This window comes from Dipteris shenzhenensis, chromosome 27, assembly GCF_047967505.1.
Source record: "Dipteris shenzhenensis isolate YYH24624 ecotype China chromosome 27, Dip_SZ_1.0, whole genome shotgun sequence".
NCBI lineage: Eukaryota > Viridiplantae > Streptophyta > Polypodiopsida > Gleicheniales > Dipteridaceae > Dipteris > Dipteris shenzhenensis.
In genome coordinates, this window is record NC_141622.1 from 47,913,872 (window position 1) to 47,940,112 (window position 26,241).

At 46.8% G+C, this 26,241-nt stretch overlaps 1 protein-coding gene across 2 annotated transcripts in view; it reads right to left on the reverse strand.

The window, feature by feature from the left end:
* Positions 1-787: 787 nt before the first annotated feature.
* LOC147884412 (serine/threonine-protein phosphatase 7-like) overlaps positions 788-26,241 on the reverse strand; it is a 43,030-nt gene continuing 17,576 nt past the window's right edge. For both annotated transcript variants that reach the window (XM_087398408.1, XM_087398407.1), the window contains 2 exons: positions 25,288-25,395; positions 788-1,082 (listed from right to left, as the gene is read on the reverse strand). In XM_087398408.1, coding sequence (XP_087254534.1) covers positions 981-1,082; positions 25,288-25,395 — 210 coding nt within the window. In that variant the 3' untranslated portion in view covers positions 788-980. The remainder of the gene's footprint in view (positions 1,083-25,287; positions 25,396-26,241) is intronic.

Here is a 26,241-nt window from a genome sequence, read left to right on the forward strand (position 1 = left end):
TGCATGGTTATATCAGAACAACACATACTGGAATTAGTCTTAAGGCTTTCAGGGATCCCTGAAACAAGTTGATCAAAATACACAAATCACATACCTTAGTAATGAATGGAATTGCTAATCCTTGTATCTGATACCTTAGTAATGCATGGAATTGCTAATCCTTGTATCTGATACTAAGGTATCTGATTTGTGTATTTTGAGCAACTTGCTATCACTTTCGTAAGATTGTAGGATTACCAGCACAAGCTGACTTCAAAAATTAAGAAACAAACAATATGAATGATCAAAGAATTCAGTCTTTGGAATGCCAGCTACATTGGTTGTTATATACAATAACTCATGTTTGTTGGGCTCCTCGTCTATGCATTTGAAGAATTTTCCATTATACAGTGAAAAGGTTTGATATACATTTTGGAGCCTCATTTCTGCCTATGTAATTTCCAGATGGGTAGTAGCCCCCTGTGTGTCATATGTCCAGTTACATACACTGGCTGCTTATTTTGGTATATTTGGATATTTCTGCCTGCATACTTGTACTTGTGCGGCCTTACATACTGCAGCATCCAAAACCTGTCTCAATCTTGTATAAATGACAAAATTGCCTTTTAAAAACAACAATTAAGATTGTATCTCCCAATACTTCACTGTACTAACAGCATTACATGCCCAATAAAGCATAATATATGCCAGGAAATTATTGGGGTGAACTCATATCTAAATGTTAAGTTACAAAGGCCCTAAGATCAATGTACAGTACAATTGATTCTTTTCAGGCAACAACAATACATAGAAAATATCAACACTTGTATTGCTCCCTCATAGACCGAAGTGAATGAGAGAAAGAACTTCAGTGATTGATAATAACTTATAACCCCTTCCCTACTCCGAATTGCAGATACTGCCATGTATATAAGAGGCTCTCCTATATTTTAAAGATAAGGAATTTCAATTAACACACCCTTATTCCACCTGAAATGTATTCAGAGATCTCCATCACTTCTGCCAGATCCTTCTGAACTTGCTCGCAAGTCAAGCTCCTCATCAGAATCTATAGCATTACCAAAATCATAGTATGCATTAGCCTGCACAAGAAGCCAAACAATAAAACGGAGACATTAGTGCCCAATGCAATATAACTCAAATGCATACCAAGCAGCATATTCGTCTGATAGCATAATCTACAGCATCAAGACTTACTACCAGAAATGAATAAATTGATGTACTCGTGCTTCCTAAAGATACTGCGACATACATAAATCTTTTGCTTTTTTGGCCTGCCTTAGAAGACCTAAGTTGAGCCAGCGACTTTTTGAAGAAGCGAAATTCGCTAATTTTTGAAATATGTCTTTTTTGTAATTTGTTGAGGCTCCTTTTTCTTCCCCCTTTCTCTCTCGGTCCCCCTTTTCCTTTCTATTTCGGTCCCCCTTTTCCTTGGCCACTTAATTTCTATTTCTTGTCCTCTTCACGGCAGGCCACTTGAACGTGGTTCAACTTGTTTTCCCATTCTTGTTCCCCAGTCACCTATTTCCCCATCTACTTAGTTGTGTAGAGGCGCATTACTTGCTGTATTTACTGGCCTTCATACTTAAGGATCCACCATATAAAGTTTCAAAGTCAATTTGGGCTGTACCTACAGTTGCAACCTAGATCAGGAATGCTTCACACCCGTTGTCAAGAGGTCAAGTGCTTGTTGTAGCACCTGTAAGAAGAGGAAAACAAATTCTAAAACGCATCCAATGGTACGCTGTAAATGAACCAACATAAAACACTTATGTAAGGGCTGTGCTGGAGGCTATTACTGCTCAGTGTATGCTCCTGCATACATTGGTGAAGAGGGATTCAGTTGGATGCAAGGACTGAGGCAGGAGCCTCCTTTATATAGGGTATTCCAGCCCTCAGCCAACAAGGCCAAACAGCCAACCAGATCTGTTCCAGGTACATCGCACCTGACCAGGCCAACATGGTCAACCTGTTTGACCCGACCAAAGATCCTGTACCCCCCAGCCAGCTGGCCAATTGGACAGGCCAATAACTGAGGTCTGCCGACCCAGTTCAAACCTTCTCCCCACACAAAAACAGTGCTGTGTGCAGACCCATGTGCAGGTATTCTGCCTCAAATATAAGCCTACTACACCTATCAGAATATCCTATTTCCTACCCCTCCAATCCTGCTCTAATGCCCCACATCCTCCTCATATGGGAGCTTACAGATGGGGTTAGTGATCTTTTATACCCTATCACTGACACAATGTGGTCCGGGGAATAGGTCTGCAACATTTTATTTTGTTGGACAATAGGTGAGCTCAATCAGTTCGTCCATTATCAGCTCTCTGATGAACTGATAGTGAACCTCGATGTCTTTCATCCATGCATGAAACACCTGATTCTTTTGCAAATGCAAATTTGATTGTTGCAGAAGATCTCCACCATGTCTTCAAGGATCCACCTGACCTATAATGACTCTGTCAGAAAGGTCACCTCCCCATCTGTAAGCCCCCATACGCGGAGAGCATGGGGCAGGTGGACCAGGGTAGGATGGGGCTGCCACATGGGCAGCACACAAAACTGTACCTGGCTGTTTGGAAGACTCTGGTGCAGAATCAGAGCAGAAGCAGTGTTAGGAATCCTGTCACGTGCAACTGTGATGACACGTGGCATGGTCTGGGGCTTGTTCAGCATAGTTACCAGCCGAAACGGAAATGGAAGAAACGGAGTTTCCGGGCCCCGCCGAAACGGAAACGGAAGAAACAGCAATATGATACAATTTATGTATAAAAATTTATTTTTTATACATAATATAATTATCAATAGAGTGCAAATCATACATAATACAAATTACAATTATCTATACTTGAAGCTTCAGCCTTCAAGCATCAATGCATCATTCATGCCTCTATGATTCTAAATTCTTGAATGATGCTTCAATAATCTGAAATCAACATGTATCATGAGTCATGACTAACAAGTTTGGCATTACAAGAATCTGAAATTTAAAAGTTTGAAGTACTTTAAAGTTTAAACTTAGCACACAAGTTGAAACTTGAAACTTGAAAGTATCCAATGTCCAGACTCCATAGATGATCATGATTCATGATCCACATATTTCATGATCATGAGTCATGCAAGACTCAAAATAAAAGCACCCATGGATGATATAAAAAAAAGCAGCAGGACTACTGATCATCTGCATCATCCATGGACTCCTCGTCATCGTCATCCTCTGCGTCCTCAGATAAGCTTGAGGCATCAGTGTCACTGTCTGAAGAAGAATCATCAACATCAGGATCAGGACCATCGGGTGCAACTGAAGTACTAGCACCATCTCCAGATGGTTGAGTGTATGATCGTGTGTGGTGTGCTGGTGCTGACAGCTCCTCATACAACATGGTGTATATGTCCAGCTCCTCCCGTGGGATATCTAGTATGGCCTTCATCTTCTCCACGTCCACCTTGTCTACATTCACTTGGCGAGGTTCGGGGCAGCCGGCGGCGAACTCAAGGAGACGGAGGTTGCAATGACAAAACACCAACCGCTCCAATTGAGCCGTGCTCAATCTGTTCCTCTTCTTTGTGTGAAAGAGGGCCCAAGTGCTCTAGTTCCTCTCACAAGGACCGGAACTGCAGTCCTGTGAGAGAACACGTATAGCAAGGCGTTTCTGCCATAAGCCAATTAAGCAGAGATAAGTATCAGGAACTTGATAACTTTAAACATATTTGTAGTAGATAAAACTTCAAATTACTTAACGACTAAGCTCTAACTAGTGGCGTTGGAACTTGTCTCTTAGACTCTTACCAAAGTAGGAGTACAGTTGCCATATTTCTCCCACCAGGGGACAGGTTGCAACTGTGTCTCTCGGAGCCTAGCCGTAGGTCGACCAAAGGAGAGGCTGTGATTGCGGAACAATAGAAGTTCATCCTCCATTCTTCGTTGCATCTCCAAGTCACCACCCGTCCAATTTTGTAGATACTGTTGCATCCCCTCCTCCAACTCGTCATTCTCATATTGCTCTTGACTGCGCCAGAGCGGATGCAATACATGTTCCACCGCATGGATTGGGCGGTGGAACCAATTCCACCGCTTATTCCACATAGCACTGATGGACTCAGCCCTAAATCATGCCACAAGAAATTAGAATGCATTATGCATGCAAAATTCAGACTATAGATAATAGTACATACATAATATATATCTGAAAATTCCAGGCTTCATGATAACAAATTGCAATTTAGTAATTGCAATAATTATACATATTACAAAAGTAAAAAGTCTTACTTATCAGGCGATAGGGAAGTGTTTCTGTTGAGGGCCTCTGCAATCTTGTCCATAAACTCGTACAAGAGCCCTAATGTGCTTCCCTCCATGTCCGTGATGCGAAGCACCGTGTAGATAGGATTAATCGATTTGATTAATGCCTCCGCCTGATTCCACCAAGACTCATCCATGATCATGCGAAAAAATTTGATAGACTTTGCTTGGCCTCTATCATCCCAATCTCCCCACTCCCGAGACACAACCGTGCGCAATAAGCCGTGGCGCACTCGCACAAGCCTCTCCACCACTATGAACATGTAAGCAAACCTTGTGGCTGGAGGTTTCAACAGCTCAAGGTCACTGTAAGCCCGATAGATGTTGAGGACTTTGGGTCTCTTCGTGACAAACTTCACGATACTGCGGGCTGTGGAGAAGATGGCATCAATCCAAGGTATCTTCCCTAGGTCCTCGATCAAAAGATCAAGGCAATGTGAGGCACAGGGTGTCCACACAATCTTAGGAAACTCATCTTCTAACATGGCACCCATTGATACACAATTGCTGCCATTATCTGTCACCACCTACACCACATGCTCAACACCTATCTCCATAATGGTTGCGCGTAAATGCTCCCAAATATACAACCCCGTAATCACTGTACCTGCAGTGGAAGCGTCTATGGCTCTCAAGAACATGGTTCCCTTGCAAGAAGACACTAAAATATTGTACACATTCCTCTTGTGTGCATCTGACCATCCATCGCATAAGAGTGTGCATCCAAATTTTTTCCAAGTCTCTTTCAAGGGCTTCATTTGGTCTTCCACACATTCCCTCTCTCTTCTTAGCTCTCTTGTCCGCAAGGCCTCATATGTAGGCCCTTCCCATTCATACTCAATGCGGCTTACGGCTCTCATGGCCTTCCTCCATCGTGTAGTCTTCGCCACATGAAAGGGTATTGCACACTGTATGAAGAGCTTTGTGAGCTCACTAGTGGCCTCCTTCACTGCTTGCTTTTGTAAGCGTGCTTGAATGCTAGACCTTTGCAGTGATCCTCTTTTCCCCGCACTAGCATCCACACTAATTGATCCATGTGGCAAGGGTGTTCTTGTAGCACTAGGACCCGCGCTCGACGTAGTTGATGCCCCTCTACTTCTCTTTGCAGAACCCAATGTGCTGGCATCATCCAATGGCTCAGTGTCAGCAGCCTCTTCTTCATCTTGCAGCCCTTGTCCTCCACTTTTTGCAGCCAAGGCTGCCATATGCACACGCTTCCATTATGTTAGGCCACCTTTCACTGGAGTAGGCACGAACTCACAAGGTCCTACATCCTTGCTGTGAACACCTGCTAGATGGTCTTTCACCCGTGTGACAGACCCCGTTTTGCTTATGCCGCAATAGTTGCATCTCCACTTCTTGGAGCCACCGCCTCCTTTATAACTATCCAGGAGGGAGACATGGACCCAATAAGCATCTCTCGGCATTGAGGAGGATGGAGAGGTGAGAAGGAGGATGGAGAGGTCACAAGTGAGAAAGGATGGAGAGGTAGAAGGAGGATGGAGAGCTCAGAGGTAAAAGAGGATGGAGAGGTGGAAGGAGCCTGGAGGATCAGAGGTAGAAGTGAAGGAGGATGGAGAGGTTACAGGTAAGATTAAAGAGAGGATGGAGAGAAAAAGGATGGAGGGATGGAGTCTGGAGAGCAGGCTGCCAAGCTGCAGCTTGCAGGATGGAGAAGATGGAACAAAGGATGAAGAAGATGGAGAGAGAAGGATGGAGGTCCAAGGAAAACGGGATGGAGAGTCCAACAGCAAAGGATGGAGGGATGGAGAGAGCTTAGAGAAGGTGGAGAGAGCAGCAAGGATGCACAGGAGGAGTGGAATGGGCGGGAGGCGGCGAAAGATGAAGCCAGGCGGCGAAATCACGTTTTTAGGGTTTAGGGCTAAGCAGGTTTGACGAAACGTCGTTTCCGTTTCGTCGTTTCCGTTTCGGCCACGAAACGGCCGTTTCGTGCAACTGTGTTGTTCAGCAACTGTAGCGGGAGATAGACTATCCTCACTCTTTCTCATGCTCAATACTCAATACATAAATTGAAGCTGTGGATGTGAGTGAGAATCAGAGGGAGAGAAAATGTAGTGGACCTCCGAAGAGGAATATATAACTGAAAAGTATGAATGCCCAAAGGGCTGAGTACAACTGTATGGAGGGGCTGAAATCCTCAACTACAAAACTTGAAAAGACTGAGCTAACTAGAGGAGGTGAATCCTCAGTAGATCCTTGGAGAGGCTGAGGCACCCTGCTGGTCTGCTGCGAGGAAGCATGACTCTGCTGCTCTGAAGGCTTGAAGGCCAGAGGAGTGGATGAGAACTGAAGGCCAAGGGGGTTGCTTTTATAGGCCCCCTTGGGCCTCAAACTGACCAACCAACCAGCATCTCATTTGCTGACCGACTAGGCTGCTGCTAACCACTGACCTGCGCGACTGGCTCCTGCACTACACCTGCGCTGCAGACGTTTGCATATGCTGGTTGACTACGTGGCAGTTGCTGTCGTGGCTGCCTGCGTGGAGTGTTGCTGAGCTGGCTGCCTGCATGGCAGTCCAGCATGGCCACAAGCTGTGGATGCCCATGACATCCCCTCTGCTGAAACTCGAACTAGTGTATGAAAGTGGCCTCCTGTTGTGCTAATGGAGGTGACTAGCTGAGGTATACCTGGATGATAAATCCTGATGTGGATACCTAGTTCATGAATCCAAAAATGGTTGCTAAGCTCATGAATCTTAATCCGTAGGTACTGAATTCCTGAATCTGCTGCTAACTTCTGGTAAGGATATCTGATGTGGGGTTAATACTCCAGGATGATGCTCCGGGTGGTTTTCCTCGGTGCATGTAGGTATAGGGACAGAGGAAGACTGGGTTTGAGAGAGGCATCCTGGTCTTGGTGTAACCCTGTTGCCTGCTGTAATACTGTATCCTGCTATAATACTGTGTCTTGCTGTAAAACTGTGTCTTACTGGCGCCGGTCTCAAAGCCCTTGAATAAAAGATATCAAAGGTCGAGGTGGAACACCTTAAGCCAATAGATGAACTTGGACCCATGACTTGGGATTTTGACATCCAAGCCTTGGTGCTGATCTTCCGGTCAGACTTCGAACCACCAATGTGCTCCCAAGAAGACATCCGCTGCCTGAGTAGGTGCGACCCTGAGTGGCCGACTATGTACCCACCCTAAGATCTTCAGAGTGGCTGAAGCTACTTGCACATTGCTCTCTATCGGCTGCCCTGGAAATGCACCATTCAAGGTCATTGAATCCGTAGGCGTAAGAGACAACTGAGCCTTCTGAGCTGCTTTGGTGGAAATGATGTCCTCAGAACTGCTTGAATCTGATTCAATCGTTGGAGGAGCTCCCCGTCTGCTGCTGCCCGCCACCGCCTATCGCCCAGCCCCCAATCCCTAGCTGCCTGGCCGCGCAGGCCCCTTGGCAGCCTCCGCTCCCTAGCTGCCTGGCCGCGCAGGCCCCTTGGCAGCCCCCGCTCCCTAGCTGCCTGGCCGCGCAGGCCCCCTGGCAGCACTTCGCTCCCTAGCTGCCTGGCCGCGCAGGCCCCTTGGCAGCGCCCAGCTCACAGGTCGCCTTGTGCCCTGCTGCCTCGGCCACGCAGGCCCCTTGGCCCTGCGCCCTGCTGCCTCGGTCGCGCAGGCCCCCTAGGCAGCGTCCTGCTCAGGTCGCCCCCCCACTTAAGCCTGAATTTCGCGCCCCCCCCTTCAGCCTGCTGTCCTGGCCGCGCCAGGCCGCCTTTCAGGCCCTCTCCCTTGCTGATTGCCCGCCCCTCCCTTGCTTCAGGTTAGGCAGTTTCAGGGCCCTCTCCGGGACTGTTCGACTCGTGTTCCAGGGAGCTGAGATCCTGGGCTGTTTCCAGGCATTGGCGGATCTGTCTGCTTCAGCACTAAGCGACCTGTTTGCATCCCACGCAGGCTGAAGATCGGAGCATTATTTTTTACAGGTTTCTTTGGGGGTTTTACTTGTGGTTGGTTGCGAGTTCTTGGTGGGTATTTTCAGCAGAAGTAGCTCCTCCCCTCAGGACAGCGTAAGCTGAGACGATGGAGGACACTAATGCCACTCCCGTCGCCGAACCTGAGGAGATTGAAGTCACAGTTTCTTTTCCTCCCGACATTGTGCAGATGATTGAGGTAGCAGAGGAGGGTTTTCGTTCGACACACATCATTGGCTTTCTACCCGGTAGATGCCAACAGTTACGTGATTGGGTGTACACCAGCATGGCCTCTTTGGATGTCTCAGTTACGGTTTTCCGATTGCTTGGCAGAGGGTACTTTTCTTTTGGCCTTCAGTCTGCAGAGCAGGCTCAAAGAGTACTTATGAGCTCACCGATTCAGTTTCAGAGCAAAGTCATCCATTTGTGGCCTTGGCGGAAGCACTTCAGTTCCACTTCCCCTGGACCGCGACAGGTCTCCTTTTGGATCCTTTTCCCTGGACTTCCTGATGAGGTCAACTCTTGTCGCAGAGCTATGGAGCATATGGCTAGTGTGGCAGGTACAGTCATCCCTTCAGGTGCTAGACTTTCCTATGCTCAGTCACTTACTGGCACAGGGGTTACGAGGGTCAGACTCATTTCAGATATCCCCCCTCCTCGACCTTTGCCTACTTTGATTTCGTACTCCACTGGAGATGGGGTCCAGATGCAGTAGAGGGTTTTGTACGAGGGTCTTCCTGATCAGTGTCTTTTCTGTCGGAAGAGAGGTCACTTTATTAGGGATTGCCCCAGTCGTCGGCATCGATCAGAGACTCCGGATACATCTCATCCTCCGAGTGACCCAAAACCTACAGCTCAGCCTCCAGGGGTCTCTGAGCCTGCTTCGACTCATTCAGCAGAGCGAGAGGAGATTCCTCTAGGGGAGCCTCCAATGAACTCAGAGGACTTGGAGGTGCCTACAGCGGAACAGATTTCACGGAGAGCTTGGAGGAGACAGAGACAGAGGGAGAGTCAATAGTACGAGCAGCCTCCAGGGGTCTCTGAGCCTGCTTCGACTCATTCAGCAGAGCGAGAGGAGACTTTTTTGGGGGAGCCTCCAGTGAACTCAGAGGACTTGGAGGTGCCTCCAGCGACACAGCTTTCACGGAGAGCTCGGAGGAGAAGGAGACAGAGGGACAGTCAACAGTACAAGCAGCCCCAGGTACGAGCTCACAGTTGGCAGAGAGTTGAGACACATGTGCAGGAGACCCCGGAAAGGGAAGATACAGAGGACCATCCACAGGCAGGTCTTGACACTGTGCAGGAGATGGTAGCTCAGGGAGTTGAGACACACGTGCAGGAGACCCCGGAAAGGGGAGATGCAGAGGACCATCCGCAGGCAGGGCCTCACACTCTGCAAGAGACAGTAGCTTAGGATTTGATGACACTTGACACTTCTACCCCGGAGGTTCATATATTGGTTTCTAAGACAGTTATCCAGCAGGAGACTGCTCAAGCTGCGGACACGGTGATGGACGCCTCTTCACAGCAGTCCAGTGAGAGAGAGGTATTTCACGACACAGATCAGAGTCACAGCCTGTCCCAGGATCCCATGCGCCTGTATGAGGTTCCCTCGAGACCTCTCTCTCTTCCCTGTCGCAGAGTACCTTCTTTTGTTGCTATGAGGAGCATCCTCTCAGACACCCCTCCCAGTACAGCCTCGTCCTCGCAGCTTTTCACTCCTGATTTATCCAGATCTTTTGCAAGTGCGGTCACAGATTTCGCTTAGTACCCAGACAGGCATGAGGGTTGGGAGATCCTAGCAAATGAGATTGAGCGAGATTTTCAGTCACCCTTGCGTACAGGCACCTTGTCGCAGATTCTTCCTCTCCCTCTCACCTATTCCAGGTGTAGAGTTAGGACGGCTCAACCTTTTTCAGCTCTTCTGACTCCTAGACCTGACCCCAAGATGGTTGATAGAGATCTGCCCATTGAGTTTTGGTCCTTTTTGGCTCGAGGGGTCTCCACAGACTCCCTCACTACATTGGAACTTCTCCCGGTATTTTGTCGACGGTCAGAGGAGGTAGAGGAATACTTGGGATCTGTTACTCTATCCAGAGAGGGACACATTCTTCGTTTCTCCGCAGGTAGCTTTTGTTCTCGAGGGAGCGAAAGCTGGTCAGCTGAGCTACTTGAGAGCGAGATTGATAGACAGCTTTTGAGCATGACTCAATTTTCATCCGTTCACCGTATTGTCGGCTCGCAGATTCATTCTTACCCTAGGACTCTTCGACCTGGCTTCGGTGGCAGGGCCTTTCTGTTTCTGTTCTTTGAGGTTCAGGGAGACTTTGATTTGCCCAGGAGTGCTGGTTGGTTTGACTTTCAGCTCCTCAATTCACTCCAGAGTATTATTCCCTTGGATGGAGCCATCTTACATGAGTTGGGGCAGATTTGGAGCTTGATCAGAGACCGACTTTGGCTTGCGCCATCAGAGAGAGTCATTTGTGCCGCTGCCACTGGCATCCCATCACTTCCATCTGATGTCTAGGCTGTCCATCATTTCTTGGAATGTCAGAGGACTGAACGGCCGCAGATTTATTTCAGATGCAGATGGTCGTAGATCCGGAGTTCCTAGATTGTAGTTGCTTAGGGACTCCCTTCGATTTATTTCCTCAGGGTCCCCTCCAGACATTGTGCTTATCCAAGAGCATAAGCTCTCCCAGGACAGGATTGACAGATGCAGATCCTTACTCAGAGGACAGAGCCGGACATATTGGAGCCCAACGGATGGTACGAGGGGAGGAGTCTGCATTTCAATTTCAGCCAGGTGGGCCCCAGAGATCACCCAAGAGGGTACACTAGTGGAGAGCAGGGCATGCTATGTTATTCTTCAGATTGAGAGCACAGCAGTTGGTGTCATGATGCAGCTCGATTGGACGACTTTCATCACTTGGCTGATAGTCTTCAGTTCTCTTGGTCTGGGGTTTTCCATGGCTCTCTCTCTTTGGCTAGGCTTCACAGGTTTTATATTGGCCATTGGGGCCAGGCCAGAGGAGGATAGATTGGGATCCGCCCGGGTTATGTTTTATCTGACCATGCTCCAGTCCTATTACAGATTCTCCCTACCTCTCGATTAGAGAGTACAGGCTTTGTGAGAGTTCCGGACTTTGTTTTTCGAGACACAGAGTTCGTGGAATGGTTGAGAGAGGCTTGGTTGACAGAGGACACTCCTCAGAGGCTCATGAGAGACTAGAAGAGATTCAGGGCAGGAGGGCCCAGTTCAAGTTTTACTCCCAGATGACTTTCTGGATCCAGAAGGGGGATAGATGCTCTAGAGAGTTCTTCAGGGCAGTGGATCAGAGATACTCTTCGAACAGTCTTCGTAGACTTGTGGATGAGGCCGGGTCTCTTCAGACGGATCCTCATCGTCTTGTTGAGATCACTTATGATTTCTATTCCACTCTTTACACCGCCGATCCAGTCACCGAGGAGATGATCAGAGCCAGAGAGGAGATTTGGAGTCATGTCCCCCATGATAGGGGGAAGAGAGGAGAGGAAGTGAGCAAGAGAGTGAGAGTAAGAGAGACACAGTAGTGCGGGTGTGAAGTAATGAGTGAGCCACACCACAAACTCACTTAAGTTTTATTAGGATTAGGTTTACCCTATGACTGTCTTAAGACAGTCATAGGTGTCCTATCTTTAATTCTTTAACTAAGGGTTGGCAATGTGCCTTTACCCCAACAACCTCCCACCTAAAGGCCAATGTGCCTAAAGGGGAGAAAAGAATAAAAAATTACAGCAATATACAGTTACTGTATACAAGACCATAAAGTAAGAATGGTCTCATCCTAATCCCATGATGTGGCGGCAATGTGCAAACCGCTCTGTAGGCAAGCTCTTAGTGAGCAAATCTGCAGGATTATCATCAGTATGTACTTTCACAAGCTCAAGACGCTTGTCTTCCAGTACCTCCCTGATGAAATGATATTTCACTTCTATGTGCTTGGTCTTCTGATGAAAGACCGGATTCTTTGCCAACATGATAGCACTCTGACTATCACAATGCAAAACTGGCATATCTCCTGTAATGCCCAAATCTCCCACCAGCCGAGTAAGCCATATTGCTTCCTTGCAAGCCTCAGTGGCTGCAACATATTCAGCTTCTGTGGTTGACAGTGCAACGCATTTCTGCCACCGAGACACCCATGAGATAGCACCTCCTGCAAATGTGAAAATATAACCGGTAGTAGATTTCCGGTTATCTGCATTCCCTGCATAGTCTGAATCTGTAAAACCATGCACCAATGCATCCCTCCTACCATAGCATATGCACAAGTCTTTGGTACCTTTGAGATACCTCAAGACACCTTTCACTGCTTCCCAATGCCGCTTGCCTGGATTTGCCATATACCTGCTGATGACTCCCACCGCAAAAGCAATATCCGGACGAGTGGCAACCATGGCATACATCAAAGATCCAACTGCAGATGCATACGGAACCTTGGCCATTTCAGCCTTATCATCATCTGATCTGGGGCTGTCCTTACTGCTGAGTTTTAAATGTGGAGGCAACGGGGTACTAATGGACTTCCCCCCCTCCATTTTAAACCTCTGCAGTACTTTTTCAATATACTCTTTCTGTGACAGAAACAAAAGTCCCTTGGACCTGTCACGAGTAATACGCATCCCAAGAATATGATTTGCATCACCCAAGTCTTTCATGTCAAAAGACTTATGCAGTTGTTTCTTCAATAAGCATGTCATCTACATATAGAATGAGATTTTACTGGCAATAAGCATGTCATCTACATATAGAATGAGTAGCATCAAACTACCATCCTTTGCCCGTTTGGTGTATAAGCAATGATCGGTCTCACACCGAAGATACCCTTGGGACTGCATGAAGGCATCAAACTTCTTGTACCATTCTCTTGGTGCCTGCTTGAGTCCATACAAGCTCCTTTTGAGCTTACATACAAGCTGCTCTTTCCCTTTAACAGCATATCCCTCTGGCTGACTCATATAGATCTCATCATGGAGATCTCCGTGAAGAAAGGCTGTCTTCACATCCATCTGACATAAATCCATGTCATCATGAGCAACAAGAGCTAACACTGCTCTCAAAGTAGTCATTTTGACTACAGGGGAAAAAATCTCATCAAAATCAATGCCCTTCTCCTGCTTAAATCCCTTGGCAACCAATCTGGCCTTATACCGAGGTAAAGCATTTGAATCCACTTTGACTTTGTAAACCCACTTGCATGGCAAAACCTTTCTGCCTGCAGGTAACTGCACCAAGTCCCATGTATCATTCTGAAGTAGGGAGTCCATTTCTGATTGCATGGCTTTCTCCCACTTCTTTTTCTCTGCTCTTCCCATAGCTTCCTTGAAGCTGGAAGGCTCACCACAATCTGTCAACATGATAAAATCAGCCACATTATTGGCTCCTGGAACAAACCTGACAGGAGGCCGTTGTGCACGGGAGCTCCTCCTAACAAAATGTTCCGGATTAGGCTGCTGTCCAGCCTGTTCTTCATGAATGACAGGTGGCTGTACCACCCTATCTGGCTGTGCTACAGCTTCATCTGCTGGCATATCCAGTGGTACATCATTGGCAAAATCATCTGGCTGATTACCAGCTTGTATACCCTCTTGAACAGGGTGATCTGCAGCAGGCTGCTGCTGCATATAAATGGGCATTCTTGGCTGTCCAACATCATCATAAATAACCCTCCTGTATTCCACAGGTTGCACGGGTTCCTTGTGTACAATATCTTCTTTAAAGATGACATCATTGCTGCGTATAATCTTCCGTTTAACGGGATCCCATAACCTGTACCCCATTTCACCTTCATCACCATATCCCATAAAGATGCATCTGATAGACTTTGGGTCTAGTTTGGTGCGGAGATCTTTGCGTACATGAGCAAAGCACTCGCAGCCAAATACCCGTAAGTGCTTGTATGAGGGTGGCTTGCCAGACCACACCTCCTCTGGCACTTTCAACTCCAAAGCCTTATTTGGTGACCTGTTAATAATGTGAACTGCTGTTTGCACGGCTTCTGCCCAAAAGCCATGGGGTAATGCAGCATAAGACAACATACATCGAACATTCTCCTGAATAGTTCGATTCATCCGCTCACTTGCACCATTTTGAGATGCATTATGAGGGGCTGTGAGTTCCTGTTTGATGCCCTTAGCTTGGCAAAACTGCACAAAAGCATGTGACACATACTCACCCCCATTATCGGATCTGAGGCATTCCAGCCTACGACCTGTCCGATTTTCAACCTGAGCGACAAACCTCTTGAAAGCACTTAGGGCATCTCCCTTATGCTTCAAGAAATAGACCCACACCTTACGTGTGGCATCATCAATGAAAGTAATAAAATATTTGGCACCCCCTAGTGATAACTGTGGCATCTCACACAAATCAGTGTGCACTAGATCAAGTGGTGCTCTATTCTGGGGAGTTCTCCTCTTATGAGGAGTCACAGAATGCTTGCCAAAAATACAATGATCACAAGTAGGCAAATCTGAAAAAGAGAGAGGCGGCAGATAACCCAAACGTGACAGTTCTTGCATTCCCTTAACAGACATGTGTCCCAACCGGCTATGCCACAATGAAACCTTTGGCAGCTCGGTTATGGCAACAACATGATTACCCACACTGGAAACATAAAGAGGGTACAAGGTATCACTCTTAAAACCCTCAGCCACTACAGTATGGCCATCAGTAATCACCCATTTGGAATCTCCAAATGTGGTGTGGTAACCACTGTCATCCAATAAGCCAGTGCTAATCAGATTTTTCTTGATTTGCGGCACATGGCGAACACCATCAAGCATAAAAGACTGTCCATCAGGAAGTACTATCTGTATACTGCCAATCCCTGCAATCTGACATGCATAGTTGTTCCCAAGATGAACAACTCCATGAGTACCTGTGTAGGAAGTAAACCACTCCCTATGAGGTGTAACATGAAAAGAGGCACCTGAATCCAAGAGCCAGGTGTGCATGTCATGGCCATCAATAACCAAAGCATGTGCTATTACAGCGGAAGAGCATAAAACATCATGTATGTCACTGTCACTGTCCTCTGCTGCAACATTCACTGCATCCAAGTCAACTATCTTGGCCTTGCCTTTGCCTTTGCTTGCATTTCCTGCATCTTGTATTTCAGCCTTCTTGGCTTTCTGATCCCGTATGAACTTGAAGCACTTCGACTTCACATGTCCCTTCTTGCCACAATAAAAGCATTCAATGTCCTTTTTGCCACGGGACTGACTGCGGGATTTGGACTTACTAGCAGATCTCCCCTTCTGCTGAGTCCTGCCTCTATCCTGTACCTGCAAAGCATTTGAAGACTTGCTGCCCGCATTATTCTTCCTGCTCATCTCCTCCATAAGGAGAGAGCTCTCTACATCAGCATAAATAAGAGTGGCATTTGAGTTTGACAGGGTGGTCTTGAAAGTGTCCCAACTCTCAGGAAGAGTACACAACAAGAAAGTAGCCTTGAACTCCTCATCAAGGTTCAACCCCTGTGCAATCAGCTGTGTAAAGATAGCATTCAACTCACTCAAGTGTGAGGTCATAGCTGTACCTTCCTTCATGCGAAGATCGACCAGCTTCTTCAGCCAATAAACCTTACTGGCTGAGCTCTTTTGAGCATACAGTTCTTCTAGTCTTTGCCATAGACCATAAGAGGTCTTTTCAGCCTGTACATTGAACACAAGAGTGTCTGAAATAGTGAGCATGATAGCTGCCCTCGCAGACAGATCAAGCTCTTCCCAATCATCAGCTGCCATATCAGATGGCTTGACACCCTTTACCCTTATGGGCTTAGCAATCTTCTTTAACAGAAGAACATTCAAGCACTGTTCTGCCCATAATGCATAGTTATGTGCTCCTTCCAGTTTCTTTATGTTCAGAATTGAAGAATCACCTCCTCCTGATGCCATATCAGATGAGGAAAGTACCTGACTCCCTGGAAGTAAAAAGACTGAATAAAAAAGTTCTGATTTCTCAGAAAAGCCTGCTCTATTCAAGAGCCAGAAGCACTCTCAAAGGTGCTGTTTTTACTGTCAGTAAAAAACTGCAGCAAAACAGTAAATGTCCCTGCAAATACTGTACCTTCTGACAAACTGTTCTGAGCTCAAAAAGGCATAAAAACAGTAATTTCAGACGGCTGCTGCTGCTCAACAAGAGCTTAACAGTGCATACTTATCTGACAAAACCACCAACACTGCTGTAAACACTGCTGTACTGACTGTACTGATCACTTCTCCCACCTCAGATGAGGTATGTCACTGACTTAAATTGCAGAAATCACTTGGCAAACACCCAAAAAACAGTAAATGACCCTCCAGCCTGTCACAAAACCTGCAACAGTAAATGGGATAAATCCCAAGCAATCACCCTTATACCAAGGGGAGAAAATGCATCTGAAGATCTCTGTAGGTAACCCAAGTGCTGTCAAACAAAGTCTGGGCAAAAGCCCCTTGATCTGACACCTGAACCAAGTGGAGAACACCTCAACACTGAGGTAGCATGCAATATGAAAATCTCTCTGACAAAATCATCCACCAGTGTAATGCATATACTGCCCTGTTTAGAAATGACATACACAGATCCCAACGTACAAACACTCAATGAGGGACCTTTTGAGCACTGTCAACGATGGACAGTTAGGGACCGAGTAAACTCGATGCGCCCTGGCCAAGCGTGGCTCAACTGAGGTTCTCTGAGTGTTGCACAAGAAATGTGATCTGCAAGAAAATGTCTCCTCAACACTGCGGAAATCAAGACAAAAGTGTGATCTCTGGCACCACACTGCCTCAAGGCATACAATGCATCACCTTCCGGGCAAAAGCCCTATGATCTGCTCACCTGTAAACTGAGATTTAAACCCAGTAAAAGCATATGTCCTCTTGCAAAATCAGGGCATTACCTTGCCAGAACAAAAATAACTGTGCAATCAACCACACACTGTGGTTCTCATCACCTCAAGCACGAGATGAATGAAAGTACTTGCTGTACTTTCAAGATAACACAGTTTTATGAACTGAAAAATGACCCTGAATCAAGAGGAATGAAGAGCAGAATGCTCTTTCTCCTTTCTTTCTTCCCCAAACAAAAAATGTACCTTTTGTACTTTTGTACTTGCGGTACTTGTGCAAAAGCCAGATCCAAGGAGAGAAGTTGCCTCTGACACAGATCCCGAAAACAAGAAAATGTACCTCCCTGCTGCACAAAATCGGAAGCAGCTCCCTGCTGAATGACCTGTCAACGGACAGTACGGTACAGGGCTGTCCGTACAGTTGTACAGACGTACGGCCACCGTACGGCTGTACGGCGCCGTACAGATGAAGCAGATGTACGGTGCGCGAGCCTGCGCCTGCGCCTACGCTACCCCCTGCGAAATGGCAAGCTGCTTCACTGCCCTGCCTTGCGCGATGCGCCGCCTGGCCCTGCCTGCTCGCTGCGCCGCCTGGCTCTGCCTGCTCGCTGCGCCGCCTGGCTCTGCCTGCTCGATGCGCCCGCGCCGCTGCTCAAAGCCCTTTTCTGCCTACAGCCCTGCGACGCCCGTCCGTACGGATGTACGGACGACGTACGGACGTACGGCGGGCCAGGTAGACAGGGGTTAGGCTAGGGAGTGGAGTAAGGAGAGTAGGATAGGGAGAGGAGGCTTGGGAGGTGAGGCTCTGATACCAGTTGATAGGGGGAAGAGAGGAGAGGAAGTGAGCAAGAGAGTGAGAGTAAGAGAGACACAGTAGTGCGGGTGTGAAGTAATGAGTGAGCCACACCACAAACTCACTTAAGTTTTATTAGGATTAGGTTTACCCTATGACTGTCTTAAGACAGTCATAGGTGTCCTATCTTTAATTCTTTAACTAAGGGTTGGCAATGTGCCTTTACCCCAACACCCCAGATGGTCTCAGACAGGATGAGTCATGTTTTGGATAGCCTGCTATCACTCCTGGAGATCACAGATGCGTTACATGAGCTGCCCAAAGACAGATGCCCGGGGGAGGATGGTCTGTCGCCCCTTCTTTTTAGAGCTCTCTCAGATACGATTGGGCCTCATCTACTTTCTGCCTTTTCAGAGGCTCTCGATACAGGATCTTTGGGTGAGGCATTATGCACAGGTATGATTTGTCTCATCTCGAAAGGGGGAGACAAGACAGTCCCACGTAATTGGAGACCCATTACACTTTTAGGGACAGCCTATAAGATCCTAGCGAAGACCTTCGCCCTTCGTTTAAAGCCTATGCTGCCAGATATCATCAGAGCTACTCAGACAGAATTTGTCCAAGATAGGAGTATCTTGGATAATATCTTCACTTTTTGGGAGGCCACTCACTGGGCGAAGGAGAGTCAACAGGAGATAGCAGTTCTCCTTCTCGATTTTGAGAAGGCCTATGACAGGATGGACTGGGGTTTCTTGGAGGGCACTATGAGGAGGCTAGGCTTCAGTGATAGATGGATTTTATGGGTCTACTCACTTTACTCCATAGAGCGTCACCAGAGACGGGGTCCCACGGAGGCAAGCATCATGGAGCTGCAGGATTTACTTTTGGTACCGGTACCAGCACAAGATTCCATGCCTACTTCAGCTGCAGGGTCAGCCTAGGAGGTCATTTCCAGCATTACCCTATGGTGGATATGGTGTTCGTGATGTTCTTTTGTCCTTGGGGACCATTTATGCACGGAGGCTCACACTCTTGCTTCCATTTGGGCAGAGATTATCTTCACTCTTAGGAGTCAGTGGGAGAGGTGTACAGGCACCTCTTTGGCAGCTCGTGGGAGACTTTTATCCTTCATGAGGACATGGGACTGCTCTTTATTTTTTCACTTGACCCCTTTTGGGATGTCGTGGCATTTCAGACCACCTCCATGGCTTTTTTGCCACATTGTTGAGGCCAAGATAGAGTACTTTCTCTCCCACCTGTTGTATGATTTGTTTTGAATGGAATATATCACTCTTTATTTTAAAACTGCTTGAATCTGCCAGGATAAGGACCTTCTGACCACCAACCTGTCCATAAAACTGAAACATATTAAGGAACTGATGAGGCTTCCCCTTCAGCTGAGCTTCAAGCTCCTGTATGACTACTGAGGTTGTCCCTATACTCTGTTGATCATCAAGATCCTCAATGACTACTGAGGTTCTTGAAGCTGTTGCGAAACCACTTGACACGGCTCCTACTGTTAGAAGCTTGTGCTAACAAACTGAAAATCATCTTCATTATAGATGCTATATTCAGGCTCAAACAGTTCCAAAAGTCATTGTGCTTCCTCGACATTCCAGGGATCTTCAATCCTCACATGTAAGGCCTTCAACCCCGGGCTGGACCGTTGTAATTTCCTTCTAACCATGACACCCATGAGGTCTTTGAAATCTGCACATGCGTAGGGTTTCCAAGATGAAATCCTCATCTTCAACCAAAGCCTGGACATGATGCATGCTATCATAAAGAATCTTGCCCTCATTATCCACTGGATAAAATCTGAGATCTCCTTCCAAAGCTGAGAGCCATTCTCCCTGCTTATTAGGATCCTAGGTTCCTCCTTTGAATCTATGGTCTGCCAAAATATCATTTGAGTTTGTACCACACACTTGTCCAACCAAGCTACTGCCATAATGCAAGAAAGACAAGTTATCCCCGACTTCAGATGGTACACCCACATAGGCATGGTGCTGTTTTGACAAGGCATCATCAATGTCCCACTTGGCCTGCAAACTCATGTACATATTGGGCATGTGGCGCCCTTCCACATAAATCTGTCCAGGCTGTGTTCGAGGTTGTCCAGACTCTATGTAAAGCCTACTATCTGATTGAGATCGAGACCAACTCCTCTCACAGGCATCGTGCTGAAATAGAGCTGAGAAATAAGTGCTGGAGGGATATGCTTCCCCAAAAGCATCCACATGAGGTTGGGATACGCCAAATGGCGGTAGTGAATACCGGTCTCTATCCCCTGCATGTAACTCAAGGATATCACCCCTTGGAAGAGTCACTGGTGGAAGTCTTTGGCAGAAATTTCCCATGGGCAAGATCATAGTGGACTGCTTACTAATAGGCTTTCCACAGATGGAAGGACCTGGCTGGTTGTGTAATAAGTACTCTGCCCTTTGCCCAAAATGCACCTTGTGTGGCGTTACAATGAAATTCCCATGCATTAGTGTGCCTTGGTGCTCTGCTGACAAGGATGCAGCATTATCGTGACATATGAGATCACCACCCTCAGGAAGAAGCCCTTTGTTCTTCATGATCCTCAACTTCTGTTGTGGCAAGTTTGCCTCATCCCCAACTATAGACTTACCTCGGTCTCCTGCAATAGCACTTCCATGTGCTTTCCCATCAAGTTGCATATCTGCATTACGTTGCTGCTGTGCACTAATGTACTCCTGGGGACAGTAAGTATTTAGACCAATGTGGTTGTGCAAGGGCTGATTGTCATCGATATTATAATACCCATTTGCAAAACAGTCATAACAGCCATCTTCCTTTTGCTGTGCATTATCTGCATAACTTTGGCTGTCATTTTCAGGTTGTACCATGTAGATGCCGCTTTTGTCATTGGCATTGGTCATGAACATATAAGAATCAGCTGTAGGGATCTCCCATATGGCATTATCCCTGCAATCCACATGCTTGGCCAGGTTTCCATCCCCACCATTAAGTTCGGTCCTAGATGAATGCATCTCTGTTGTGTGCTTCATATACATGTCATATAAGTTGAAGAGCTCAAATTTTGATTGCCCTTTGAAAACTAGCCCCTCAAATTTTGCAAGTGCCAATACATGGCAACAATATTTTTGATGTGCTGTACACATCATGAGGACATCCTTCCAAAGTTTTTCCTCTGCATTTATAACACTCCTGTGTGATGCTGTCGTTCCCCTTATGGCTGCTAAGTGTAGGAGGTAGAACTTCCACGTATACTCACCTAGTGAGCAGTAGCGAAGGGCATTATTGATGTGGCTATATTCCCCATTGTCATGCTCCTGACTGCGTTGTGATGCAGCTTCCGGGATCAAACTGTCATGCATATCTTATTCTTGCTGCCCAAGCTGCTTCTCGTCATGCATATCTTGTTCAAGCTGCTCCTTGTCACTGTGGGTAAGTTTACTTTGGCATCCCTTTCTGTGGTTTATGGAGACCATACAATGCTGGATACTCACCTCCTCCTCAAAAACTGTCCTCAAAGTTTGCATGCCTAGAAGGATCAAGTGTAAGTGCATCCACATCTTTAATTTGCTGGTCAACATCTGCATCTTGATTCCTATTAAAGACTTGCTCATCATTGCTTGGCTCATCATCTAACTTTTCACCCATCAGGCCTGCTTCGTTGTCACTGTCAGGTAAGCATTTTCCATCACCCTGCATAGAGGTGTTAGTATGCTGAAGTGCCAGGGCATCATCCCGATCAAAGTTTTGTTCTTGCAAACTGATATAACAGCCCTCTTTTTCTTGCTGTCCATATTTGCCTCCATCATGTGGGCTGCTCTTTTTATATGAGCCGATATCTCCAAAAATCCCATTTGTATTTGCAGCTGTAATCACCTGGAAATAACCAGATTTGTGTCGTGCATACAAAGGCATGTTCACTAGCTTTGAAGCATGATTTGGCTGTGTACGAGTGAGAGGCATAGGATGGTTGGGCTGCATTGGACGCGTTGCCAGCATTGGCATACGTGCATTCTCCTCATATGTTGGGTGACTATTTTTATCGCCCTGCTTAGCCTTTGCCATCACCTCTAGGCATCATAGCTCCAAAAACAAGTGGCTGCTTTATGGCATTTGTATCTCCACTTTTAGCATGGAATGACCCCACCAATGACAACTCTGTTTGTTTTAACAGCTGAATGTGTAAGGTACAACCACCGTCATATATATTGCGACCTTGCAGAGTGTTTTGCACTTGCAATGCACTAGCCCACAAGGCAAAGTGTATTTCAGCTTGGAGACCATCTGAAAGCTGATGCATGATAATCTTATCAATAAGCCCAAACGGGAAAAATACTTGATGCAACACATCCAATGTAATGGGGTACAACAAATGATGGATGGTGATCACAAGGATTCCCTTGGGCTGTGAATCTTCCTCCTCTTGAAGCTGCCCTAAGCTTCCTGCATACTGCTCAAAGCCCTGCATAAGCTGCCCAAAAGTCGAGGCACGTTGCCCCATGTTCCCTCCAAAGGCATGTGGCTGTCCCATAAGCTTTGTTGCTGTCCCACTGCGCCAAATGCATGCACATGTGCTCAATTCCTGCCTATCTCAAAGCTCGAAATGTGATGGAGAGGATCGGAAGAAGGGTCGTCGAAGAAGCTTCGGAAATGGGGTCCAAATGAGCCCAAATAGGACAATGGAATTCTAAGTGAATTTTTTTTTTTTTTTTTTGTGGGGGGGGGGGAAGGGGTGAGACCTAAGTCACCTAGGACAATTAGTACAGTTGTAGCCTAAGACCTTTAGGACTGTTAGGGCACTGTCTTAGACCAACCTAACCTAGCCTTTAACCTTAGTTAGTACTAACCTAACCTAGAGCCAAACTAACTAAACTTAATTGACTAAACCTAAACTAACCTAGCTAGACCTAACTGACCTAACCCGACCAACCTAACCCTAGCTAACTTAACCTAGGAAAATATACAGACTAAGGTTTCTTTGCAGGCGGAAAGGTCGACGACAGCACGACGAAAGCGGCGTGAGGCACTGCGACGGTGACGTGGTGTGGGCGGTGTCGCACAAGTGACGAACGGCACAGCTTAGCAGATGGTGACGGGTAAGGTGATCACGCAACAAGAGCGAGATGAGCATGGCATGGTTGATTGCCCTACATCACCAATTCTTTTCCCCCGGTCTGTCGCCAGTGCTGGGGTGCTTGGAGAGAGTCATCTGGTTGTTGTTTGCTACTTCCAGCCTCCCTTAGATGCCCGTGGTCCGTGTTGGATGGTGGAGCGTCGTTGCTATGCTCTGAGCTTGTGGCGCTGATGAGGTAGCCTTTTTCGTCAGTGCAAGGAGATGGTTGGTCGGCTGGTCGAGCCTTGGAGTACGGGCTCGTTGGAGATATTGAATGCGTTTGTACCGCTTTGTAGGTGCCCGATGCCCGAGTCGACTGTGAATGGGGAAGCGCTTCATTGCTAAAGGATTTCCTCGTTCAAGCTTTTGTCTTAGGAGCCATCGAGATAGGGAGCCGTTATAAAATTGGCATGTGTCTAGTCGTGGCTGTAGATAGTGCTAGGTCGTTTGTTGGCACTAGTGATCAAACTACAGAGAATGCGCCTTCGTCATACAGAGGCTCCTGCGGTCTGTTTGAAATCTGGAGCGTAAGACAAGCTACTGCCAAGGAAAAGACTGTCTGAAGAACTGGATCGCGAGGTAGTCAACGATGGAAAGGGGCAACGGGATTTGGGCTGCTGATTCGGTGAGTTTTGTTTTGGCAAAGGACTTCTGCGCTGCTCACAGCTGATTATGGATCACCACTCAAGCTCGTAAGGTGGTCCTCGGTGGTCCATTCTCCAACAACTTCATCTGCTGCCTGGGTGAACGCAGAACAAGGCAGCACTGAAAGCACTTTCCCTCGCTACTTGGGAGCAGAGAGAGGCATATTTGTCACATCGGGTTCACCAGTAGATTGGTGTACAGGAAAGGGAAAGCAAGGGTGCCAAAGTCGGAGGCTCTGATACCAATGTAGAGAAGGGGGTAGGGACAGATTTGGAGAAAGGGGGATAGAGGAGCAGAAGGGAGAGAGAGAGAGAGAGAGGGGAAGAGGGAGAGGAAGGGTAGGAGAGAGAGAATGAGGTAGGAAAGAGAGGGAGAGATTGAGAGGGAGTAGGGAAGAGAGGCCACTGTGACCACCGTCGGTCAGGCTCCGACCCTAAACAAGGAGGGGATGTCCCCAAGTATGGTCTATGAGTCAACCCTCTGTCTGAGCTGTCGGATCACAGGCTCTTGGTCACGGTCATGACGAGGCCTCTCCATTGTTGGATCTCAGGGGAAACTCCTCAACTGCTGGAGACAACCTCTACTGAACCAAGGGGACTGGTGACTGCTGAGATGAGGAAATGGAGGGCAGAGGATCCCTATATATAGGAGCCCCCCCTCCCCTAGGTTGGCCGACCTGCTGGTCAGTGGACTGCATGGGGTTGGGAGCCCAACCGACCCCCTAACTGAGGTGCCACCTAGGCACCATATAGGTGAGCCTGGCGGCAGCCCTGAACGGGGCCATAACAGGTCCCGGGGGTGGGCAGAACAGGCCCATACCCCCCTGACACCCCGTGACAGTCCACCATAGATCCAGGCATGGGGGAGGATGCGAAACAGGACAGCACTCCTCCGTACTGCCCTCCATCTTAGCATCTCTCACGGGACTCCTCTCAACCTCTCCTAGGCGGGCAAACCCACAAGCCTTGCCCTCACTCAGCCTCACATGGGCGGGCAGACCCACAACCAAGGCCCTCTCTCTATGATACAGGAGATGACCTCTAACAGGCAACTGTGTGCACTGCTTGAGTATCCCCTTCAGTTTCTTACACTTCTAGAATATGCGTTGCCGGTATCCTCCTTCATTGTGCAACATCTTCTGAAGATGAGCAAAAGCTACAAAATTGACTTCCACTTCTAGCAGATCATGATTGAAACCTTGAGGAGAATCTGACGGTTGACCACAAGTTTCTTGCAATCTACTTAGATGATTCGTGTGTTTACACGAATCAAATTACAACAATTGTATCAACGATTACTCTACTTTACTGAAGATGGGAAATCACAAACTGACAACTACTAAACCGTCTTGGCACAACGATGACTACATTTCTGATCCAATGCTTTTCAAATTATGCACAAAGTGGCCATCTAAACACTCTAAAGTTGGCCTCCTCCAAGCAACCTTTAGAGCAAGCCATTTTCTTTGATGAGAGGAATTTTAATTTTGCAGAACCCCCATTCAGTTCTCTTCTAGCATGTGTGTTAAAACAGCCACACAAGATACCCCTGCATTTTAATATTTATTTGTGTTCTAATGAATTGGGCTAGACATAGAGAGAATGTCATTAATAGAGACCATACCTTTGGTCTGGGTAGTACTGCTTTAAATATGAAAAAGTTTGGAGTAGAGAAGTCTGGGGGCTCCAGCACAATGTATGCCCCTTTATTATTATATCGATCATTGCCAGCCTGCAGAGAATACAAGCACCATGCTTACTTTTTAGCCCATGCACATCAAAGTTTTGACTTCATCTATATCACTAGTTCTCTTGTCTTCAGGAATGCATTAGAATAACACAGTTAACTTCCTCATGGTCTGCATTATAGCATCTGATTATTCAGGTTGCAATAACACTCAGAGCGTTACAAAGTGCAGACCAGACCGATACTGCACAAGTCCACTAAAATAGGCCCAAAATCAGAGAAATCAACATGCAAATGCAAGTACTGTTTTGAACCAAGTAACTTCTAAGAAAGGGGTCAAGCACCTCTTCTAAGCCTCACCTCAACCCCAATTTCACCCCTATCCAGTATGGAAACTCTTTCAGGACATCTCCAGACATATTATCTGAACGTGACATAGTATCTGAGCGTGCATACCATATACCTTTGTAAGACTAGAATAAGTCCAATTATACAAATTTAGATTTTTTTATCGTTCTAAAGATCAAAAATCTACACAGAAAATAAAAGAGAAAATGAAAGAGAAGAAAAAAAGAGGTAAACAAAAACTTTTATGAAAAACAAAAGTAAGACATACTTGGCAAGCAAAGCAACACTTATGTCGTCATCAGTGCCCAAGCATAAGCAGCTATACTGGGTTTCTAAAGACCCGCGGAGTCTAACTTTATTTTCTAACAAGATACATTCAAAGTTTTACTATGCCACCAAGGTCTTCATATCCAAATTATCGTTTGATTTAACAGAAGACATCAAACATGATCGAAGAGCTCGGGGTTTAGCATACACACAAAAAACAAGCATGACCCAACAGCTCAGGGTTTAGCATACACACAAAAAACCACTTCTCTTAGT